Here is a 25,305-nt window from a genome sequence, read left to right on the forward strand (position 1 = left end):
AATACAGATATCTAATTTACAGAAGCATTCACACCCCTCAGTCAATACTTTGTACAAGCACCTTTTGGCAGCGATTACAGCTGTGAGTCTTTCTGGGTAAGTCTCTAAGAGCTTTGCATACCTGGATTGTACAATATTTGACCATTACTTTTTAAAAAATCTTCAAGCTCTGCCAAACTGTTTGTTGTTCATTGCTAGACTGCCATGTTCAAGTCTTGCCATAGATGTTCAAGCAGATTTAAGTCAACACGGTAACTAGGCTACTCAGGAGCATTCAATGTTATCTTCAACTCCAGTGTATGTTTGGCGTTGTGTTTTAGGTGATTGTCCTGCTGAAAGGTGAATTAGTCTCCCAGTGTCTGTTGGAAAGCAGCCTGGAACAGGTTTTCCTCTAGGATTTTGCCTGTGTTTATAGCTCTATTCTGTTTCTTTTATCCTAAAAAACTCCCTAGTCCTTGCCAATGACACCCATAACATGATGCAGCCACCACCATGCTTGAAAATATGGGGAGTGGTATTTTTTATTACATTTTTGTTATTTAACCTTTATTTAACTAGTACTCAGTGATGGGTTGTGTTGGATTTACCCCAAACATAACTCTTTGTATTCAGGACAAAAAAATAATTATATATATATTATATTTAAATGTTACTGAAGTGCCTTGTTGCAAACAGGATGGATGTTTTGGAATATTTTTATTCTGTACAGGTTTCCTTCTTTTCACTCTGTCATTTAGGTTAGTATTGTTGAGTAACAACATTGCTGATCCATCCTCAGTTCTCATACCACAACCATTAAACACCAGCTTCAAAGATATTTCACATCGGTTTAGATGGTACAATGATTGAATAACTGCTGGTTTTGTCACATATACTGAAATTAGGTGAACAATTTCGAATTTTTGAAACCAGGAAATGGAAGAGCGGTTTCTGCATAATGCGCCTTTTAATCAATTTTAAAATCAGTCTGTAACACAACAAAATGTGAAAAAAGTAAAAGGTTGTGAATACTTTCTGAAGGTACTGTATGTACATTTTCTTTACCATTTTCTTTACCAAATGCCAAACGTCCTGCACGGTGTTGGGCTGTAAGCCCAACCCCCACCTGTGGATGTCGGGCCCTTATACCACCCTCATGGAGTCTGTTTCTGACCGTTTGAGCAGACACATGCACATTTGTGGCCTGTTGGAGGTCATTTTGCAGGGCTCTGGCAGTGCTCCTCCTTGCACAAAGGCGGAGGTAGCGGTCCTGTTGCTGGGTTGTTGCCCTCCTACGGCCTCCTCCATGTCTCCTGATGTACTGGCCTGTCTCCTGGTAGCGCCTCCATGCTCTGGACACTACGCTGACAGACACAGCAAACCTTCTTGTCACATCTCGCATTGATGTGCCATCCTGGATGAGCTGCACTACCTGAGCCACTTCTGTGGGTTGTAGACTCCGTCTCATGCTACTACTAGAGTGAAAGCACCGCCAGCATTCAAAAGTGACCAAAACATCAGCCAGGAAGCATAGGAACTGAGAAGTGGTCTGTGGTCCCCACCTGCAGAACCACTCCTTTATTGGGGGTGTCTTGCTAAATCCCTATAATTTCCACCTGTCGTCTATTCCATTTGCACAACAGCATGTGGAATTTATTGTCAATCAGTGTTGATTCCTAAGTGGACAGTTTGATTTCACAGAAGTGTGATTGACTTGGAGTTACATTGTGTTGTTTAAGTGTTCCCTTAATTTTTTTGAGCAGTGTACTTTAGATAACTCAAAATTGGTATTAGAACAAATATTTAAGCCAAAGTATTTATTTACAGTGTGTTTGTATGGCATATGTTCTACTATTCCACACAGCTCAATGGTTTCCACAACAATAATATCCTAGACTACATACCCTAAGTCTTTTGAAGTGTTAAGTATATATGAGAATGCCTACAATATTAATCAACACAGCATGAAAAAAGTCCCCACATATACAGTCATGTTTGAGCTGTAACAGTTTCACCCGCTTGTAGCTTGTACTATTTAAAACTCCCAACAGGCTGTTTTCCATGTTACAGGATACAGTGCCTTCATAAAGTATTCAGACCCCTTGACTTTTTCCAATTTTTTTTAGGTTACAGCCTTATTGTAACATTTATTAAATTGTTTTTTTCTTCCCTCATCAATCTACAAAATATTTTTATTTTCACAACTGAAATATCACATTTACATAAGTATTCAGGCCCTTTACGCATACATTTTGTTGAAGCACCTTTGCAGTGATTACAGCCTTGAGTCTTCTTGGGTATGACGCTACAAGCCACAATCACAACTGACCGTGATTGGGAGTCCCATAGGGTGGCGCACAATTGGCCCAGCGTCGTCCGGGTTTGGCCGGTGTAGGCCATCATCGTAAATAAGAATTTGTTCTTAACTGACTTGAATATAAATTAAAAGCTTGGCACACCTGTATTTGGGGAGTTTCTCCCATTCTTCTCTATAGATCCTCTCAAGCTCTGTCAGGTTGGTTGGGGAGTGTTGCTGCACAGCTATTCAATGGTCTCTCCAGAGATGTTCGATCAGGTTCAATTCTGGGCTCTGGCTGGACCACTCAAGGACATTGAGACTTGTCCCGAAGCCACTCCTGCGTTGTCTTGGCTATGTGCATCAAGGATCTCTGTACTTTGCTCCGTTCATCTTTGCCTCGATCTTGACTAGTCTCCCAGTCCCTGGTGCTGAAAAACATCACCACAAAATGTAGTCAACACCATGCTTCACCGTAGGGATCGTGCCAGGTTTCCTCCAGACATGACGGGTTGCATTCAGGCCAAAGAGTTCAATTTTGGTTTCATCAGACCAGTTACCTTTTTGGCAAACTCCAAGCAGGCTGTCATGTGCCTTTTACTGAGGAGTGGCTTCCGTCTGGCCACTTTACCATAAAGGCCTGATTTGGTGGAGTGGTGCAGAGATGGTTGTCCTTCTGGAAGGTTCTCCCATCTCCACAGAGGAACTCTGGAGCTCTGTCAGAGTGACCATCGGGTTCTTGGTCACCTCCCTGACCAAGGCCCTTCTCCCCCGATTGCTCAGTTTGGCCGGGTGGCCAGCTCAAGGAAGAGTCTTGGCGGTTCCAAACTTCTTCCAGTTAAGAATTGATGGAGGCCACTGTGTTCTTGAGGTCCGTCAATGCTGCAGACATTTAAAAATAAAAATAAATTAAATCTAAAAACCTTTTTGTTTTGTCATTTATGGGAATTGTGTGTAAATATTTTTTAAATCAATTTTAGAATTTAAAAAAATGTGGAAAAAGCAAAGGGGTCTGAATACTTTGGAGGCACTCCACACTCTTCCATATGCCTGCAATTAAGACTGAACGTCTTGTGGTCCATAGTTGACTACATGTTGGACACCCTCAAAGTCTACCCCTATGCCCAGTGCTGAAGTAGCCTAGCCATCACAAATCTGATATTAGATTAGTCTTATTTTAAGGCTGCGATGATGTGCAGTTTTATGTCCTTGGGTGTCTGAGTGGTACATGTCCAAAAACCTGTTTTCCATTGTGCCCTCTGCTCTTGCTGGATGCACAGATTTCTCCCCAGGGAAATTCTGAAAAACCTTGTTGTACAGAAAAGAACAGTCTTCAATTCTCTTACACTATAGGACAGTTCTTGGGATCTCAGGTCCATTTGACTCCAACATTGTGAGCAACCATGAAAATGTCTCTACGGGGTCAGAGGGCACCTTCTTCACAGCCAGTCTGATGATGTCCCTGTCAGGACTTTTCACAACCTCAAAACATTGCTGCATGCACAGGTGCTTCATTGTGCTCTTCCTTGTAGCATTGGATGCTGTAGCTCTGATGGCCAATACAGGAACTGGTAGGGTGTCCGCAGCTCGCCAACCATTCCACACCACTTCCAAAAAGCAGCCTCCTTCCCCTGTGCCTTACCCCTTTATAGGAAATGGGATAAAAACAAGAAAATATGCAATAGTTGTAATAAAGGACTAAATGTGAATCGTTTCTGGAAGCTAGTTTGTCTCTGGTCACTACTTCACCGGGCAGCCATTTGAATGTGTACTTTTTATTTTCTATTAAATTGAAATTGTTCAATTACGGGCCGAGTTGGTTTAGCCACAGAAAAAGGCAGCAACCTTCCCGCTAGCCATGATTGGCTGAGTTAATGGGTGGGCTGGACATGCCGAGAGATGAGTCGGATTGGTCTGCCATATCGCATGCTTCTGTCTATTTGAGCTGGTCAGTATGTGTAGGTAATCCTGTTTAACGTGGCTTGTTGAAATCACTGGGATTAGAGTATGATATTTTAGGAGATGGAGAAAACACCTGTCTCTGGATTAACTCTTCAAACTAAGGGCAGCCATAGCATCTGTGACAGGGAGAAGCAACCATCCATGATGTATACAGGTAAGATAGTCTAACTAGCTACATTTTCAGATATTAAACATTTCAAATTTTGACAGTCGTTTTCATTTCAAGTTAGTGTACCGTTAGCTAGCTAGCTAACGTTAGCTGGCTGGCTCGTTAGCTAATGTTATGTGTATAATTTTATTATTATCTCAGAGCCATTTGCTTTGCTAGTTATAGCCTAATGTTAGCTAGATTGCTGGATGGTTAGTTACCTGCAGATTCAAGCAGGATAGTAATGTCATGAGTTGGGATTATGGTTCATTGTTTACCTAGCTAGCTAGCAACATGTCTTAACAATGTTTGCCAGTTAGCTTGGGTGTTTGACTGTTGTTGTTAGGACAGAACGCTCAGATCAACCCTTAAAGAGATGGGTGGAGCTAAAGCTAAAGAGGGTGTGAACGATGCTGAATGGGTGTAGACAAAGAGCTCTCCAGTAGGTACCAAAACATTAAATGGCTATTTTCTGTGAGGTTACAAGTTGATTAACTTTCAAAGCAGAATTACTTTCCGGGTGTGCCTCAAATGTAGCTTTGTGTGTCTGCTTTTATCCAATGTAAAAAACACCATTTCAAATTTTGCTACTTAAGACCGAATCAAGGCGGTCGGTCACAAATAATACTGGTTCAATGACAACATTGTCATGTTGAAGGTAGGAGCATGGCCTTAGTGTTCATTTAAAGTAATGTAATTTTAACAGAAGGTCCAACATTATTTTAAGTGACATACAGTACCATTCAAAAGTTTGGACACCTACTTATTCAAGGGTTTTTCTTTATTTGAACTATTTTCTACATTGTAGAATAATAGAGAAGACATCAAAACTATTAAATAACACATGGAATCGTGTAGTCACCAAAAAAGTGTTAAACAAATCATATTTTATATTTGAGATTCTTCAAAGTAGCCTCCCTTTGCTTTGATGACAGTGTTGCATACTCTTGGCATTCCTTCAACCAGCTTCATGAGGTAGTAACCTGGAATGCATTTCAATTAACAGGTGTGCCTTGTTAATTTGTGGAATTTCTTTCTTCCCTTAATGCGTTTGAGCCAATCAGTTGTGTTGTGACAAGGTATACAGAAGGTGTCCCTATGTAGTAATATACCAACATTATAGAACAGCTCAAATAAGCAAAGAGAAACGACAGTCCATTACTTTAAGACATGAAGGTCAGTCAATGAGGAACATTTCAAGTACTTTAAAAGTGTCTTCATGTGCAGCTGCAAAAAAATAAATATATTATAGGTACTTAGTTTTATTAGTTGTATTAGTAATTGCAGCAGTTTAAGATGTAGCCCTATTTAGTAGTTTTACAACTTTTTGTCTTATTATTAGACAGTAGTTGCCATTTATTCTTGTTATTTAGTATTGTTTTTTTAATTATTTATTTGGACACTTAAAAATTGGATGGTGCATCTCAAAAGATTTCATCCTGCAAAATGTCAAATAATAACTTACTAGCTAAGTTGCCTAACATTTAGTTAGCTGAACAATACCTAGCTAGATTGATTTTTCAGCCAGGCTTAGAACAAGCCATGCTTCATTTCATCAATATCATGCAAATAAGTAGGCCTACATGCAAAAAAGCTCATTGTGACTAAAACAGTTGTTCATTTACTGGGGAGTTGCTGCTTGCTTTCCTGCTTGCTTTTGCAATGGAATAAATGGAGTTCTGAGATTACTTTAAAGCTACGACATCAATTTCAGATTAAACGGCTTTTACTGCAATTTCAGGTAAAAACAAAATAATATATAATATAATAATATACATATTATTGACATATAATAATGTCTCTAATAATAAGGAAAATTATTATAAATTTCAACTGTTTCAAAAACATTTCTCTGCTATTATGATTTTTACTGTAGGCAATCTCTTGTAGTGAGAAGAGGCCCTTAGTCAAGCGGTACAATACTGTGCGTGTCTGCTATTGCTGTCTGTGTAGTTGTGTGTGACTTTGCTCTGTCTAGGTTATTTGGAAATGGGTATAACCACACTCTCTTAAATAAAGCAATATTGTGCCTCTAAGTGTAATCCAGTCTCTCTGGTATTTTCACTTTCATTCTTCCTGTTTTAGATGAGACGTTAATCTCCAACACAACAAAAAGTGGGGAATCCCGTATCCCTCGCTTGCTTTTTCATCCCTCGCTCTTTCCTCCTCCCTCTCTCTTTCTCCTGGCACCACCAATGTTTGGCACAGTTTCGTGGGCACTTGCTGTATTGTTTTCAGTTTCTGTAAGTTGTAATGTTGCCGGGGCCAGTTGCCAGGGTCCATGGAGAGGTATGGGGGCATTGACAAGTTGACGGAGGGATGGAGGGAGGAGAACAAGAGAGAAGAGGGATGGTTAGAGAATGATAGATGGAACATACGTGGAGGTCCCAAGGTTGGCTCTATCGGAGATCATCAGTCAGGGAGAGTGGTGTGTGTGTGTGCACGTGCTCGTGCATCTGTGCGTGTGTGTAATTGAGTGTGTGTCAGTGATGGAGTAGGTTATTACAGTCTACAGGGACACTACTGCAGCAGTAATGCTCTTTACTCCGGTCTACGTCCCAAATGGAACCCTATTCCCTATGTAGTGCACTATTTTTAACCCATATGTCCCATATGGCTCTGGTCAAAGTAGTGCACTAGATATGGAGTAGGGAGCCATTTGGAACGCATACTCCACTGTCTGTAATACAACATCTGACAACACTTTAACAATATGCTGACTTCATACTACTTCTACACACATGCACATACTCTGGTGACTATGAACTGATGCACGTGATACGAATAAGTGCCTGCTACATGGGCCTATGCTTTACTAAGGGTTTACTTAATAAGTCTGCCCTATCTTGCATATTAAATATTGTCTACATAAAGCATATTCAAGAGTTTAGTGCATTACACAATTATATGGTTTGTGCCCTCTCAATACCAATATCAAGTATTATTTCAGTTCAACCACTGCAGCACCAATCATCACTTTATGGCGTGTTTTGTTGTGATATAACTGGAATCCCAGCAGGACCAATCACGTTTTTATTTCTTGTGACATCACAGGACCCGTCGGTGACCTTGAACGTTCCGCTGGGTGCCATTGGCCGGGTGGAGAAGATGGGCGGAGCCTCCAGTCGAGGGGAAAACTCATACGGGCTGGACATCACCTGCAAGGTAAGATACTTCATCATGGCCCTGACACCCCTATTTTATACACAATGGTTCAGTCCTAGTCTGTCAGATATAATCGGAATGAAACACAATTTCATTTATTTTTAACATTGTGCTCAGAGACGTTAATTCCAGTGTTGGATCAGGAAGTTACAACATCAAGACGATAACTATTTATTTTGTACTGACATTTTGTGTGTTGTGTGTGTCTCCCAACAGGACATGAGGAACCTGAGGTTTGCGCTGAAGCAAGAGGGCCACAGCAGAAGAGACATCTTCGATATACTCTTTAGATACGCCTTTCCACTATCCCACGGCCTGGTACGTACACACCTTTTTTCCTTCTACCTTTTTTGATTTAGTCTCACCTGATATTATTAACACTTTTAATAACTGTTTAACAACTATAATTGTACAAGACAAGTGCTTTATTAGAGTTCGTCAGTTTGAGGTGGCCTGTTATTTCCCTTTGCACATCATTAGAGTCAATCACTCACAAAGAGCAGTTTACTTAGCGAAACTCTCCCATGTTGTTTGCATGACAAATAAAACCTCAGTATTGACAAGTCAATCACATTCTCTCTCTCTTCCTCAGCTTCTGTTTGCTTACCTGAGTCAGGAGAAATATGAAGAGAATGGCTGGAGTGTCTACAAACCCATGGAAGAGTTCAGGCGGCAGGTAAGCCTCATCATTGTCTTATTAAATGTGTCATTACATTGCTATGATAAGTCTTATAGGGTTTATGTGTCTATTGGGCCAGGTCCAATGTCACAGCTTTTAACTCAGTCACTTACATGTAACTGACAAAATAATAAAAACACTTGAGTAAATGAGGGATACGAAGTATATTGAAAGCATGTGCTTCCACACAAGTGTGGGTCCTGACTTAAAATAGCAATTAACATCACATCATGCTTAGGATCATGTAAAAATATATATATATTTTGTCTACCGAGGCTATGCCCTCATTGGATAACAATGCCCCCATCCACAGGGCACAAGTGGTCAATAAATGGTTTGATGAGCATGAAAACGATGTAAACCATATGCCATGGCCCTCTCAGTCACCAGATCTCAACCCAGTTGAACACTTATGGGAGATTCTGGAGCGGCGCCTGAGATAGCATTTTCCACCACCGTTAACAAAATACCAAATGATGGAATTTCTTGTGGAAGAAGGGTGTTGCATCCCTCCAAGAGTTCCAGACACTTGTAGAATCCTATGCCAATGTCCATTGAAGCTCGTGGTGGCTAGGCTTGGGAGTGGTATCCAGATTTCTATACCTTCAAACCATGTGCCATCCCGGGATATACGGTAAACGTTTAAATAAAAAAAAAAAGCCCCAAATGCTAACAAGTACTAAGGATTCTCATAGCAGGTGCAAGGTAAATGCTAATGAGTGTATGCAAACATTTACTACTAGGAAAGAAAACCCAGCTCATAAAGTTATGCAAGTATCTCAAAATGCAGTTTTCAGCCTGCACAAAATAAATATTAGGCAGCAGGGATCTCAATCCAGGAGGGGATCCTCTCTGTTGCTGTTACCAAGAAGCTTGATCTTGCAAGCTAACGTTAGTCACTTTGCTAACAAGTTAGAAAAACCCAGCTGGTGAGAATTTATTTGGGACATTTTAGATAGTTAACTTAATAGTTATAAAATATATAGCTGGCAAACATTAGTAGTGAATTTCATACAAGTGTAACTTTATCACCTCACTTAAGTTGTGCAGCAGGAGTGACTCACCTCACGAATCTCCCATTTTGCTCATCTTTGTAAACAAACATACACGACTGTCTCAAACAGCTGTTTTCGGTAACTAGTAACTGTAAGCTTCATAAAGTGATCTAACGACGAAATGGTAAACACAATCTGCTTTATATATTATCTAGTGCACAAGTTGACTGCAGGTATTTGTTTAAAAAGTACTAATATTCAAAGCCAAAACAACATCACTTACCAGAATGCTAACAAAATGCTAACAAGTACTAAGGAATCCTCATAGAGAATGCTAACTAAATGCTAACGAACATTTTGTACAGTTTCTGAACTAAACCGTACAAGTATACAAGTAACTCAAATGCTACTCACAGTTTGCTGAACCCCCAAACAAATATTAGCCAGCAAGACTCTTGATCCATGAGGGGACTATCTGCTGTTACCAAGCGAATGCATGAATTTTTTGGGGAAGAAGCTAACCACTTAGCTGGATAGCTAACTAACGACTAAATTAGCAAACCAAATGCACAACTGCAAAGAATTTAGCATATTTTAGACAGTTAACTTAATAGTTATAAGATATCTAGCTGGCAAACATTTAGTTGTGAGTTCCATACTTTAATTAAATCACCAGGCGCATGCTGCACGACAGTGAGTGACTCTGGTCTCTTGTTGTGTGCTTATAAACAAACACCACGTGACTTGGAACGTAAGCTACATAAGAATGTGATAGGTGAAATGAAGAATGCAATGTTCTTTATCTCCTAATGTATTGCACAAGTTGACTGCAGGTATTTACTTAAAAAGTAGCTACAAATATTCAAATGTATTAAAAAATGTCATATATTTTTAACTGTATTGACTGTATTGAAAAAGCACCCCGTGGCTTTTTCGAAATACCCCTGTATACGGTATACTGCCCAAGCCTAGTAGTTGGCCAACATCCTATTAGGACACTTTGTGTTGGTGTTACCTGTACTTAGTCTGTTTTTAAATACTGTCCTTATCCTGTCATCAGTGATGTAGTACTGTACTTCACAAATAATGCCTTCGAGTCACAACCTGCAATCTCTTCTCTGATTGGGTGTTTGTCTACCCCGGTCCCCAGGGCTTACCCACTGACAAGTGGCGTATCACGTTCATCAATGACAACTATGAGCTGTGTGACACCTACCCCACTATACTGGTGGTTCCCTTCAAAGCTACAGAGGAAGACCTGAGGAAAGTGTCTACCTTCAGGTCGAGGGGACGCATACCGGTAACTCCCCATTTCCTCATCCTATCCTCACATTCTTCCTGCCCTCTCTTCACCTTATCCCGCTTTCTTTTCTTCCATCTCTTTATCCCTCTATCAAATCCCTGTGTTCTATCTCTCTTACTTCCTTCCTTACACCCAACCCCCCTCCTCCCACACCCCTCCATCTCCCACCTCCCCACTTACCTAACCCTCTCTCTCGCTCACTCTAACACTGCGTCTTTCTTTCTCGCCTCTCTCTAGGTCCTATCCTGGATCCACCGTGAGAACCAGGCCGTTATCTGCCGCTGCTCCCAGCCCCTGGTGGGGATGTCTGGGAAGAGGAACAAGGATGACGAGCGCTACCTGGACGTGATCCGGGAGGCCAACGGCACTGCCAAGCTCACCATCTATGACGCACGGCCCAGCGTCAACGCCGTTGCCAACAAGGTCAGGGGACAAAGGTCACAATGGGGTCAATGGATCATATAGGGACACTTCCACCCTTTTTATTAACATGTACAGAAAAGCTAGCGAGGAATCTTTGGTATTGAGTTTTTTTTAATGTGAGCTCCTACATCACAGCAAAGCTTTGCTACATACAAAGAGTGATACGGTGCAATGTTCTGGAAGGAGGTGTGTTGGTGATGGTGTCTTTTAGACATCCACATAGAATGGACTGTTGTGTATCTCTTGTCTACTGTAGGGCCTTGCTAGTAGTCTCCTACATTGTTTACTGGTGTCAGAATCGAGGATGTAGAGTTTAGAAGCTAAGAGGCCACAACAACTACACTGTGTGTGAGTGTGTTTGGACTCTACTGATATGGAATCTATGAGGATAATCCCAAAATGTCTGACACCCAAGTGAGAGGCTTTTAACAGCTAGCTGCCCTCTGCACATTGTGCCTGCAGTGTGTGTGTGTCATAGACTGATCAAAAGCCCAAAGCATTTACTAATGGCCCTGTTTGAATACCCTCAAGTGAGGAATGGGTAACACTTTATAATAACACCTTGGAATAAGGCATTTATAATGGGTTAGTAAATAGTTTATTCATCATTTAATAATCCTTACGCCCACATTTGTAAATGTTAGTAAACAAATGTATTCACATTTATAAACCATTTTTAAAGTATGTTATGATTCCTAAGATCATTTCTAAGATTTTGAATATACAGCTCTGGAAAAAATTGAGACCACTGCAAAATGATCCGTTTCTCTAGTTTTACAGGTATTTGGTAAAAATTAACATTTTTGTTTTATTATATAAACTACTGACAACATTTCTCCCAAATTCCAAATAAAAATATTGTCGTTTATTTGAGGTCTGACAACACTGCATTGTTTTTGTTATTTTGACCAGTTGTCATTTTCTGCAAGTAAATGCTCTGAATAACAATATTTTTATTTGTAATTTGGGATAAATGTTTTCCGTAGTGTTTTGAATAAAACAAAAATGTACATTTTACGCAAACACATACCTATAAATAGTAAAACTGGAAAAACGGATAATTTTGCAGTGGTCTCTTAATTTTTTCCAGAACTGTAGGTCCTTAAGCCAGCAGCATACCACCCTGCATACCACTGCTGGCTTGCTTCTGAAGCTAAGCAGGGTTGGTCCTGGTCAGTCCCTGGATGGGAGACTAGATGCTGTTGGAAGTGGTGTTGGAGGGCCAGTAGGAGGCACTCTATCCTCTGGTCTAAAAAATATCCCAATGCCCCAAGGCAATGATTGGGGACACTGCCCTATGTAGGGTGCCGTCTTTCGGGTGGGACGTTAAACGGGTGTCCTGACTCTCCGAGGTCATTAAAGATCCCATGGCACTTATCATAAGAGTAGGGGTGTTAACCCCGGTGTCCTGGCTAAATTACCAATCTGGCCCTCAAACCATCACGGTCACCTAATAATCCCCATTTGAACGATTGGCTCATTCACCCCCCCTCTCCCCTGTAACTATTCCCCAGGTCGTTGCTGCAAATGAAAACAAGCCATTTACTAATCATTAGTGAAATCTTTTTGCAAGCCATCTCTTTAGACGAGGCCTATTTATAGTTTATAAATACTTTATAAATGTTTAGAGTGACCAGTGTAATTTCTTACAAAAAGATGGACAAGCCATTGGTAGACATTCCAGCAGTACCTGATGTTCCTTAAGTTCTCAAAATGGCCCTTATACATTTTTTTTCAATATTCAAACAGGGCCAGTGATTTTTTTTGTCCATGAATGATGACATCACTCTCTAACCTTAACCTCTGACCTCTATTCCATCCCTATAGGCCACGGGTGGGGGTTACGAAGGAGACGACACTTATCAGAACGCTGAGCTGGTGTTTCTGGACATACACAACATCCACGTCATGAGAGAGTCACTGAAGAAGCTAAAGGACATCGTCTATCCCAACGTAGAGGAGTCACACTGGCTGTCTAGTCTGGAGTCTACACACTGGCTAGAACACATCAAGGTAGGGATGTGCACGCACCAGGGTTGGGCTCAATTCGAATTGAAGTCAGTCAATTCAGGAAGTGATTTGAATAAAAAATAAATGACTTCTCCGTTTCAGTTTATCTAGAAGTCTTTGTCAATCATTGAATTGGAATTTCAGTTTGCTTCCTGAATTGACTGCCTTCAATTAGAATTGACCCCAACCCTGGCACACACACACACACACACCTCAACACCCCTCTCCTCTAGCTGGTGTAATTGGGAGCCATCCAGGTAGCAGATAAGATCAGTGGGGGTAACAGTGTGGTGGTCCACTGTAGTGACTTTAACTCTCTTGTTCTTTCTCGCTCTCTCTTACGCTCTTACTCTCCAGCTCGTCCTCTCTGGAGCCATCCAGGTAGCAGATAAGATATCGGGGGGTAACTCTGTGGTGGTCCACTGTAGTGATGGGTGGGACCGGACAGCCCAGCTCACCTCTCTGGCCATGCTGATGCTGGACAGCCACTACCGCACCCTCAGGGGCTTCCAGGTGAGTAAGAAGGATGGGAGAGAAGGGGATAGGGGAGAGGGAGGGTGGGAGGAAGAGAAAGGGTGATGAAGAGGGGGCAGCCACTACAGCACCCTCAGGGGCTTTCAGGTGAGTAGGAGGGATGGAGGGAGGAAGGGTGGGTGGAAGGGAAGGGGAAGAGGTCAGGGAAGAACAGGGGACAGCCACTATCACACACTCAATGGATTCCAGGTATGTATGAATTGTTGTACTCAAATTGACGAGGCAACTAGATGTATAAATATACATTTATTAATTCATTCAGGTGCTGCTGGAGAAGGAGTGGATCAGCTTCGGACACAAGTTTGCCTCTGTAAGTCAGACAAAGCCTTTTTTTCCCTCCTCGTGGACATTTAATCACATTTATGATCAGGAAAACCAGACTCTGTGCTGTCCATGTTCAGAGTTTTCTTTCTTTCTATATAACTCATTATTTCTAGAAACATATGTGTGCCCTCACTCTTGCATGAATCAGTCCCAGGGCTGCAATTGTCACCCCAAGTGATGTACCAGTTGTTGTACAACTTCCCTGTTGACGGCACCTATACTCTCTGCAATGTTATGACTGTGTGATTGCATAGATATCACCTCTGTCTTACAGTATGTAAATGACCAAAAAGTACAAGCTACAGTGACAGGAAGCTGATAACACGCCATATTGTTTCTCTGTCTGTGTATGTGTAGAGGATAGGACACGGGGATAAGAACCATGCAGACCAGGATAGGTCTCCTATCTTTGTACAGTTCATAGACTGTGTCTGGCAGATGACCAAACAGGTAGGTACACACACACACACACACACTCACCTGTGTTTGGCTTCGACTCGTATCTCAATTTGTCTTTCTCCACCTTCTCAACCATATTGGTGAGAAGGTCTAAGGTCCCTCTTGTGCCCTTCTTCTCCAATGGGTTTTGAGAAGGAAGTAAGGAGAGAGGATGCAAGGAATCAAGGAAATATTAACTGAGACAGCCTTCAAGTTGGTTTCAAACCAGTCAGGCAATCAAATTTATTTATGAAGCCCTTTTTACATCAGCCGATGTCACAAAGTGCTGTACAGAAACCCAGCCTAAAACCCCAAACAGCTTGCAATGCAAATGTAGAAGCACGGTGGCTAGGAAAAACGCCCTAGAACAGCAGGAACCTAGGAAGAAACCTAGAGAGGAACCAGGCTCTGAGGGGTGGCCAGTCCTCTTCTGGCTGTGCCAGGTGGAGATTATAACAGAACATGGCCAAGATGATCAAACGTTCATAGATGACCAGCAGGGTCAAATAATAATAATCACAGTGGTTGTAGAGGGTGCAACAGGTCAGCACCTCAGGAGTAAATGTCATGTGACTTTTCATAGCCGATCATTCAGAGTTAGAAGACAGCAGGTGCGGTTGAGAGAGAGTCGAAAACAGCAGGTCTGGGACAAGGTAGCACGTCCGGTGAACAGGTCAGAGTTCCATAGCTGCAAGCAGAACCGTTGAAACTGGAGCAGCAGCACGACCAGGTGGACTGGGAACAGCAAGGAGTCATCAGGCCAGGTAGTCCTGAGGCATGGTCCTAGGGCTCAGGTCCTCCTAGAGAAGAGAGAAAATTAGAGGGAGCATACTTAAATTCACACAGACAGAAGAAATACTCCAGATATAACAGACTGACCCTAGCCCCACGCCACATTATTGCAGCATAATTACTGGAGGCTGAGACCGGAGGGGTCGGGGGACACTGGCCCCGTCCACCTATACCCCCAGACAGGGCCAACCAGGCAGGATATATCCCCACACAGTTTGCCCAATCACAGCCCACTAGAGGGATATCTTCAACCACCAACTTACTACCCTGAGACAAGGCCGAGTATAGCCCACAAAGATCTCCCCCACGGCACAAACCCTGGGGGCCGCCAACCCGGACAGGAAGATCACGTCAGAGACTCAACCTACTCAAGTGACGCACCCCTCCTAGGGACGGCATGGAAGAGCACCAGTAAGCTAGTGACTCAACCCCCGTAATAGGGTTAGAGGCAGAGAATCCCAGTGGAGAGATGGAACCGGCAAGGCAGAGACAGCAAGGATGGTTCGTCGCTCCAGTGTCTTTCCATTCACTTTAACCCCCCTGGGCCAGACTACACTCAATCATAGGACCTACTGAAGGGATGAGTCTTCAATAAAGACTTAAAGGTAGAGACCGAGTCTGCGTCTCTCACATGTATAGGCAGACCATTCCATAAAAATGTATCTCTATAGGAGAAAGCCCTGCCTCCAGCTGTTTGCTTAGAAATTCTAGGGACAGTAAGGAGGCCTGCGTCTTGTGACCGTAGAGTACGTGTAGGTATGTACGGCAGGACCAAATCAGAAAGATAGGTAGGAGAAATCCCATGTAATGCTTTGTAGGTTAGCAGTAAAACCTTGAAATCAGCCCTAGCCTTAACAGGAAACCAGTCTAGAGAGGCTAGCACTGGAATAATATGATAAAAAATGTTGGTTCTAGTCAAGATTCTAGCAGCCGTGTTTAGCACTAACTGAACTTTATTTAGTGCTTTATCCAGGTAGCCAGAAAGTAGAGCATTGCAGTAGTCTAATCTAGAAGTGACAAAAGCATGGATACATTTTTCTGCATAATTTTTGGACAAAGAGTTTCAGATTTTTGCAATGTTACGTAGATGGAAAAAAGCTGTCCTGGAAACCGTCTTGATATGTTCGTCAAAAGAATCAATCAGGGTCCAGAGTAATGCCGAGGTCAGTTTACAGTTTTATTTGAGACGACTGTACAACCATCAAGATTAATTGTTAGATCCCACAGAAGATCTCTTTGTTTCTTGGTACCTAAAACTAGCATCTCTGTTTTGTCCGAGTTTAAAAATAAAAAAATTGTTGCTATCCACTTCCTAATGTATGAAATGCAGGCTTCCAGGAAGGGCAATTTTGGGGCTTCACCATCTTTCATCGAAATGTACAGCTGTGTATCGTCTGCATAGCAGTGAAAGTTAGCATTATGTTTAAGAATGACATCACCAAGAGGTAAAATATATAGTGAAAACAATAGTGGTCCTAAAGCGGAACCTTGAGGAACACCGAAATGTACAGTTGATTTGTCAGAGGACAGACCATCCACAGAGATGAACTGTTATCTTTCTGACAGATAAGATCTAAACCAGGCGAGAACTTGTCCGTGTAGACCAATTTGGGTTTCCAATCTCTCCAAAATAATGTGGTGATCGATGGTATCAAAAGCAGCACTAAGGTCTAGGAGCACAAGGACAGATGCAGAGCCTTGGTCTGACGCCATTAAAAGGTCATTTACCACCTTCACGAGTGCAGTCTCAGTGCTATGATGGGGTCTAAAATCAGACTGAAGCGTTTCGTATACATTGTTATTCTTCAGGAAGGCAGTGAGTTGCTGCGCAACAGCTTTTTCCAAAAGATTTGAGAGGAATGGGAGATTCGATATGGGCTGATTTGTTTTTTTCCCCTTCTATCTTCTGGGTCAAGGTTTGGCTTTTTCAAGAGAGGCTTTATTGCTGTCACTTTTAGTGAGTTTGGTACACATCCGGTGGATAGGGAGCCGTTTATTATACTCAACACAGGAGGGCCAAGCACAGGAAGCAGCTCTTTCAGTAGTTTAGTTGGAATAGGGTTCAAGATGCAAGCTTAAAGGTTTTAGAAGCCATGACTATTTTCATCAATGTGTCAAGAGATATAGTATTAACAAACTTGAGTATCTCACTTGATCCTAAGTCCTAGCAGTGTTGTGCAGACTCAGGACAACTGTGCTTTGGAGAAATACGTAGATTTAAAGAGGAGTTCGTAATTTTCTTTCTAATGATCATGTTCTTTTCGTCAAATAAGTTCATGAATTTATCACTGCTGAAGTGAAAGCCATCCAGGTGTTACATTTCTCTTTTTCTCCTTCTCCTCTCTTCTTTCCTTATTTCCCCATCAGTTCCCGACAGCGTTTGAGTTCAACGAGCGGCTCCTAATGACCATCCTGGATCACCTGTTCAGCTGTCGCTTTGGAACCTTCCTCTACAACTGTGAGAGCGCCAGGGACACCAACGTAAGTCAGACTGTTACTATCTGTTTTATCGCTCTCTCTGTCTCTCTGTCTCTCTCCTCTCTCTCTCTCTCTCTCTCTCCACCTACAACTGTGAGAGCACCTGGGACACCAACGTAAGTTATGCTGTCACTTTCCTCATTCTCTCCTCCATCTATTTTTCTCCCTCTGTTTATCACTCTCTCTGTTCCTCTACAACTGCAAGTATCTGAGACCACAACATAATGAGTCAGAGCCACACTTCTCTATCTTTTGGTAATTTCCTCCTTTCCAATACACCCTCTCTTCTCTCTACAATATTTCTCTCTCCCAACCCTCTCTCTTCATCTACCAACCCTTTCCCTGTCTATAATATTTCTCTCCCAACTCTCTCTCTTCATCTCCAACCCTTTCCCTGTCTATAATATTTCTCTCTCACTCTCTTTGTCCCACCACGCTCCCTCCCCCTCCCTCTCTCCATCCTGATCATGTGAAGTAGAGCAGAAGAGAGAGGGAGAAAGACGGGACGCATCACTGGTTCTGAGTTTCAAACAGACAATAACAATGCACTATGGGGGATGCAACACACATTAGTACACACTGCACTCACTCTGACACAAACAGACTGTCTGCGTAACAGCACATCTAGAAAACACAGATACCCTCTTATCTACACACACCTCTCCCTTTACATCCCAGTGTAAACATTTGTAGACTGCACAAGGGTCTAATTATTGGTCCAGAGACTCATTGCTGTATTCGCTCTTTCTTTAGTTTGCTCTCCATCTATCTCAGGTAATTCAGGGTTTGATTCAAGCATGGGCCATAAGCTAAATATATCTATTAACTGTAGGTTGCGTTGGATAAAAATGTCTGATCTTTCTCCCACCATCCCTCTCTCTCCAGGAGGGGTGGTCTAAGACGTGTCTCTGTGGTCCCTGGTCAAAAGTAGCCTATGCGGAGTCGCCAGAAAACGTTATCAGGGATACGGTATTTTCAACCTAACGGAAGTGTGAACTCAGCTCAGGCGTCTTTCTACCCCTGCTACGTTAGGTTAGGTCAACAGTCCTCCTAACCTCAACCCTTTCTACCCCTGCTACGTTAGGTTAGGTCAACAGTCCTCCTAACCTCAACCCTTTCTACCCCTGCTACGTTAGGTCAACAGTCCTCCTAACCTCAACCCTTTCTACCCCTGCTACGTAAGGTTAGGTCTACAGTCCTCCGAACCTCAACCCTTTCTACCCCTGCTATGTTAGGTTAGGTCAACAGTCCTCCTAACCGCAACCCTTTCTACACCCCTCTCTCTCAATTTGTATTCTTCCCTTCCCATCTCCCTCTCATGGAGGTTCGGTGTAATACGATGTCTCTGTGGTCGTTGGTGAACAGTGATACTTCCCACCTCTCTCTCTTTAACTAAAGTGTTATTCTTTTCACCAGGTGGTGCTGTCTAAGACGTTTTCTCTGTGGTCATTGGTGAACCTGAACCTTCTCCCTCTTCCTCCATCCTTCCCTCTCTCTCTCTCTAAACCAATAATTTTTCTTCTTCTCTACTTCTCTCTCTCCAGGAGGTACGGTCTAAGACAGTGTCCCTGTGGTCATTGGTGAACAGTGACTCTACTTCCTACCTGAACCCCTTCTACACTCCTGAGTCCAGTAGGGTTCTCTACCCCGTAGCCAGCATGAGACACCTAGAGCTTTGGGTGACTTATTACATCCGCTGGAACCCACGCATACGACAACAGGTAGAGCGGGATGGGAGGAGAATAAATGAAAGTACTGTTACACTTTACCCTCTGTAATAAGGCTACATAACACTGTCATAATGGCCGCTTATGACAACTGACATTACACAGTCATAACACACATTTAGTCCAGCTAATATACTGTATCGTTATCTAGACCCTGGTTCATAAGGCCAAAACTAATACTGTTATTAACGATCACAACTGATGTTACAAATTTATAACATAAATGTAATAGGGAGGAGGTCAGACACCTGACCATGTGGTTTAAGGACAACAACCTCTCTCTCAACGTGATCAAGACAAAGGAGATGATTGTGGACTACAGGAAAAGGAGGACCGAGCATGCCTCCATTCTCATCGACGGGGTTGTAGTGGAACAGGTTGAGAGCTTCATGTTCCTTAGCGTCCACATCACCAACAAACTAACAGGGTCCAAGCACACCAAGACATTCATGAAGAGGGCACGACAAAACCCATTCCCCCTCGGGAAACTGAAAAGATTTGGCATGGGTCCTCAGATCCTCAAAAGGTTTTACTGCTGCACCATCGAGAGCATCCTGATGATCCTGAGCAGTTGCCTGGTATGGCAACTGCTCGGCCTCCGACCGCAAGACACTACAGAGGGTAGTGCGTATGGCCCGGCCCAGTACATCACCGGGGCCAAGCTTCCTGCCGTCCAGGACCTCTATACCAGGCAGTGTCAGATGAAGGCCCTAAAAATTATCAGACTCCAGCCAACCTAATCATAGACTGTTCTCTCTGCTACCGCACGGCAAACGGTACCGGAGCGCCAAATCTAGGTCCAACAAGCTTCTAAACAGCTTCTACCCCCAAGCCATAAGACTCCTGAACAGCTAATCAAATGGCCACCCAGACTATTTGCATTGCCCCCACTTCCTCTCTTCTATGCTGCTTCTACTCTCTGTTGTTATCTATGCATAGTCACTTTAATAGCTCTACCTACATGTAGATATTACCTCAATTGCCTTGACACAGGTGCCCCCGCACATTCACTCTGTACCGGCACCTCCTGTATATTACTGCTGCTCTTTAATTATTTGTTATTCTTACCTCTTACTTTTTTTTTAGGTATTTTCTTGTTGTTGGTTAAGGGGTTGTAAGTAAGCATTTCACTGTAAGGTCTACACCTGTTGTATTCGGCGCATCTAACAAATAAAAATGTATTTTATTGATTTTGATAATCCAGGTAGCTAGTGGGCTAGCTGACGTTTTGTTAGGATTTAGCCAAAACTCAGAATATACCATACTGTCAGTCAAATACACTGGACAATTAGTTGGGGGTATCTTGTGGTCAGTCTAATTGTGAAGTATCACCTCTGGGGATTGGTTGGTTTGGCAGCAGTGATGCCGTGGCGTCCTATAGGGCTTGCGGTGTGTGTGTGTGTAAATTAAATAATAATTGTGTATGTGTGTAGAGCACCCGCTGCCTGCCCCCTCCAGTTCTTACACACACACCCCCCTGAACACCCTTCTTACCCTCTAGCTCTTTAACCCCCCCCCTACCATCCTCACACACATACCCACTCTAGCCGAAACATCCCTGGCCCCCCTCGGCAGGGCCTGAGTCACTGGAGCTGAAAATCCTCTTTATACAATACACACACACACACACAGTCAAACATGATTCACCAAATTAGATTTTGATAGAGGAAGCAAAATACTTTAAGCATGTGTTCTCTTTTCAGTCTCCTCCATTTCCACTAACTGAAGTTAACTGTAAGGATTTTTTTCCTAATACTGTAAAATGAACAGCTGTACCGAAAGACTTGTGTGATGGACAAATTGTAGAGGAGGAACTTCTTGATGCAATTAAAGTCTTTAAGCCAGGGAAAACTCCTGGGCTGGATGGCATACCAGTATACAGTTGAGGTATATCAATTTTTATTTGATGTACTCAAATTTGAACCACTCCTACAAAAATTGTGAACTATCAGGTAGTCAGAAAGAAGGTCTGATTTCACTATTACTGAAACAGGACCCAGGTGGTAAGTATAAAGATCCAATCCATCTAAAAAACTGGAGGCCCTTCAGACTTCAGTGTTGTGAAGTTATGGATCTCTACCGATTGGTGTCCCACCCACGGGACGGTTGAGCTAATGTGCACTAATGTGATTAGCATGAGGTTGTAAGTAACAAGAACATTTCCCAGGACATAGACATATCTGATATTGGCAGAAAGCTTAAATTCTTGTTACTCTAACATTCATTGTCCAATTTGCTATTACAGTGCTCTAACAGTGAAACAACACCATGCTATTGATTGAGGAGAGTGCAGAGTTATGAACATAAAGTTATTAATTAACCAATTAGGCACATTTGGGCAGTCTATAAAAAATATTTTTTGTTTAGTTTAGTAGTTTGTGTAGTATTGTTGGTAGTTACTGTCTTGTTACTGTCTTGTCTCATCGCTACAACTACTCCCGTACGGTCTCGGGAGAGACGAAGGTTGAGAGTCATGCGTCCTCCGAAACACAACCCAACCAAGCCGCACTGCTTCTTAACACAGCGTGCATCCAACTCGGAGCCAGCCGCACCAATGTGTCTGAGGAAACAGCGTGCACCTAGCGACCTGGTCAGCGTGCACTGCGCCCGGCCCGCCACAGGAGTCGCTAGTGCGCGATGAGACAAGGATATCCCTACCGGCCAAACCCTCCCTAACCCGGACGACACTAGGCCAATTGTGCGTCACCCCATAGACCTCCCGGTCGCGGCCGACTGCAACAGAGCCTGGGCTCGAATCCAGTCTCTGGTGGCACAGATAGACCACTGCGCCACCCGGGAGGCCTTAATTTGGGCAGTCTTGATGCTACATTTTGAACAGAAATGCAATGATTCATTGGTTCAGTCTACAACTTTGCACATACGCTGCTAAATTGCGCCTGTGCTGGAATAATACATTAATGCCTTTTTCTTGCATTCAAAGATGATGGTACAAAAAATACCCCCCAAAGTTTTTTTTTCCTTTGTATTTTCTTTTACCAGATCTAATGTGTTATATTCTCCTACATTAATTTCACATTTCCACCAACTTCAAAGTGTTTCCTTTCAAATGGTAACAAGAATATCCTTGCTTCAGGACCTGAAGGACCAGGCATGTAATTTCAGGAGAAAATTAAATCCAGCTCTCCAGTCAGCACTCTGTTCTATGGTAGCAAGATGTTATTTCCTATTTTTTTCAACTTTCAATTGAAATTTGTTGTAGTGAATTAATTTCTTTCTTTAGGGATATGAATACTGAGTATGTCCACTTCACCGTCAGATAATTTTATTGGTAAACTACACGGTAATATAAAAGTTCTATTTTTTTAGCAATCCAATACGTAATATGGTACACTTATCATGCAATAGTTCAGTTGTAATCCAGAGAGGTTAGAAAAATTATCTAGATCCTCTGAGACTGCAGGGATCCAGATTGCAGATTTAAGAGGAAACTTGAGTTGTCAGCATGCAATGACACCTTTGTTTTTAGTTCTTGGTTTTCTAGCCCCTCTATATAATTGTTTGATCTGATGTTAATAGCTAACATTTTGATGGCCATATTAAATAGATACGCCGACAGTGGACAACCTTGTTTTACGCCGACAGTTAAATTTTTTCTGAGAAGTAGCCATTATTTGTTGTTTTACTAACTAACAAACGAATAACTTGAACCCATTATATAAGAGATTCTCCAAAATTAAAATAGTCTAGGCCGTGTATATATAAATTCTAGTCATACTTAATCAAAAGCCTTTTCAGAATCTGCCATGAATACCAGACCTGGTTTCCCAGATGTTTCATAGTATTCTATTGTTTCCAGTACTTGTCTTATATTTTTTCATCGTCCATGTAAAAAACCTGTCTGATCAGGATGAATACTATCCGACAATACCTTTTTTAAAGAGGAACCTCACATTAATATCAATGCAGAATTGACATGAAAAGTCTTATTGAATCTCAAGTCAGGATTGAGTCCTTTGTGTAGTAGGGTCTATTTGTGGAAAAATCTCCCTGATTTTAATTCTTTAGTCATATCCCAGTTTACCTATTTACTTATGGCCCTGTCTATTCTGAACAATTCATTTTTTTCATTTATATAAGCAAAAATTATTGAACATTATTTGGAACGATAAACCAGACTAAATTAAACATGCTTATTTGTGTAAGGAATATGAGTTCAGGAAGCTAACATTATTAAATATTAAATCATTAAACCTCAATCCAGATTAGAACATCTCACTTTCAGTTAATTGAAAATGGAACCATTTTCTAATTGTTTCCCTTTCTAAAACAAGCCATACAAAGCCCGTTGCAATTCCAGTTTCATCCCCTAGAAAAGACAGAACCAATATTATGGTTAAACTCAAATATACTAATTGATCTAAAATCTTTATGGAATAAAAATAAATACAGAACTATCTTTGCTAATGATTTTATGAACAGTAAAATTGGAGTAATGTAATGGGCGGTTAGAGAAAAAATGTCAGTGTATTACCGCAAAAATGGAAGCAAGTGGAGAAGGTAGAGAAACATTTTCATCTGCCCTTTGTTAAAGACTAAAATTGGCACCAAAACATGTTAATAAATAGAAAAATATAACCATTTCATTTGAGGACCAACATGTTGACAGCGGTGCCATACAGGTTGAAAAAGTAGTTGGGAAGAGATTTTCAATGTGCCGATTCCATGGCACATGATTTATCAAGTGATACACAAAACAACGCGCTTGATTCTATTAAAATTATTATACAAAATGATTGCCAACAACAGAATGTTATGGGTGTACAACCATCTCAACTCTGCAGATTTGTCTGCGAAGAGACAGAATCATTAGATCACTTATTCTGATATTGCACCTACATTTTGTAACTAGTTTCTGGTAAGATTCATTAATGGCTTGAAAACACAACATTTACCCCAAATGAACCCTACAAATAGCACTGTTTGGAGATTTGGAAAGCCATAGTCAATCAATCTTCACTATAATAATATTTATAGGAAAAATGTTCATCCTTATCTTACAATCTGTACATACTATGCGATTTAGAAAGGTTTTGAATGTACTGTATGTGAAACAGAACAGTTAGAAAATATAGGGTACTTATTTACATAAGTATTCAGACCCTTTGCTACGAGACTCGAAATTGAGATCAGGTGCATCCTGTTTCCATTGATCATCCTTTAGATGTTTCTACAACTTGATTTGAGTCCATCTGTGGTAAATTCAATTGATTTGGAAAGGCACACACCTGTCTATATAAGGTCCCACAGTTGACAGTGCATGTCAGATCAAAAACCAAGCCATGAGGTTGAAGGAATTATCTGTAGAGCTCCGAGACAGGATTATGTCGAGGCACAGATCTGGGGAAGGGTACCAAAACATTTCTGCAGCATTGAAGTTCCCCATGAACACAGTGGGCAACATCATTCTTAAATGGAAGAAGTTTGGAACCACAAAACTCAGCCAAACTGAGCAATTGGGGGAGATGGGCCTTGGTCAGGGAGGTGACCAAGAACCCGATGGTCACTCTTACAGAGCTCCAAAGTTCCTCTGTGGAGATGGGAGAACCTTCCAGAAGGACAACCATCTCTGCAGCACTCCACCAATCAGGACTTTATGGTAGAGTGAAGCCACTCCTCAGTAAAAGACACGACAGCCCGCTTGGAGTCTGCCAAAAGGCACCTAAAGGACTCTCAGTAAATGAGAAACAAGATTCTCTGGTCTGATGAAATTAAGATTGAACTCTTTTTTTTGGTGAATGCCAAGCATTACCTCTGAAGGAAACCTGGCACCATGCCTACGGTGAAGCATGGTGGTGGCAACATCATGCTGTGGAGATGTTTTTCAGCAGCAGTGACTGTGAGACTAGTCAGGCTTGAGGGAAATATGAATGTAGCAAAATACAGAGAGGTTTGATTTTATTAGGATCTCTGTTAGTCCTCATTTGGCTAATATTCCAAGAGTCCTTAAATGTTAAAATACAATTTATAATACAATCACATATTCACATACAGTTGAAGTCGGAAGTTTACATACACCTTAGCCAAATACATT

General features: G+C 41.9%; 1 protein-coding gene across 4 annotated transcripts in view; it reads left to right on the plus strand.

Annotated features, from left to right (window-relative positions):
- The window catches only part of LOC112214515 (myotubularin), a 51,271-nt gene that overhangs the window by 20,502 nt on the left and 5,464 nt on the right, over nt 1-25,305 (plus strand). For all 4 annotated transcript variants that reach the window (XM_024373310.2, XM_024373311.2, XM_024373313.2 and 1 more), the window contains 11 exons: nt 7,440-7,550; nt 7,767-7,868; nt 8,143-8,226; nt 10,375-10,524; nt 10,765-10,950; nt 12,778-12,963; nt 13,318-13,473; nt 13,757-13,804; nt 14,176-14,268; nt 17,416-17,529; nt 19,071-19,247. In XM_024373310.2, the coding sequence (XP_024229078.1) occupies nt 7,440-7,550; nt 7,767-7,868; nt 8,143-8,226; nt 10,375-10,524; nt 10,765-10,950; nt 12,778-12,963; nt 13,318-13,473; nt 13,757-13,804; nt 14,176-14,268; nt 17,416-17,529; nt 19,071-19,247 (1,407 nt within the window). The remainder of the gene's footprint in view (nt 1-7,439; nt 7,551-7,766; nt 7,869-8,142; nt 8,227-10,374; nt 10,525-10,764; nt 10,951-12,777; nt 12,964-13,317; nt 13,474-13,756; nt 13,805-14,175; nt 14,269-17,415; nt 17,530-19,070; nt 19,248-25,305) is intronic.

Source organism: Oncorhynchus tshawytscha, linkage group LG15, assembly GCF_018296145.1.
Source record: "Oncorhynchus tshawytscha isolate Ot180627B linkage group LG15, Otsh_v2.0, whole genome shotgun sequence".
NCBI lineage: Eukaryota > Metazoa > Chordata > Actinopteri > Salmoniformes > Salmonidae > Oncorhynchus > Oncorhynchus tshawytscha.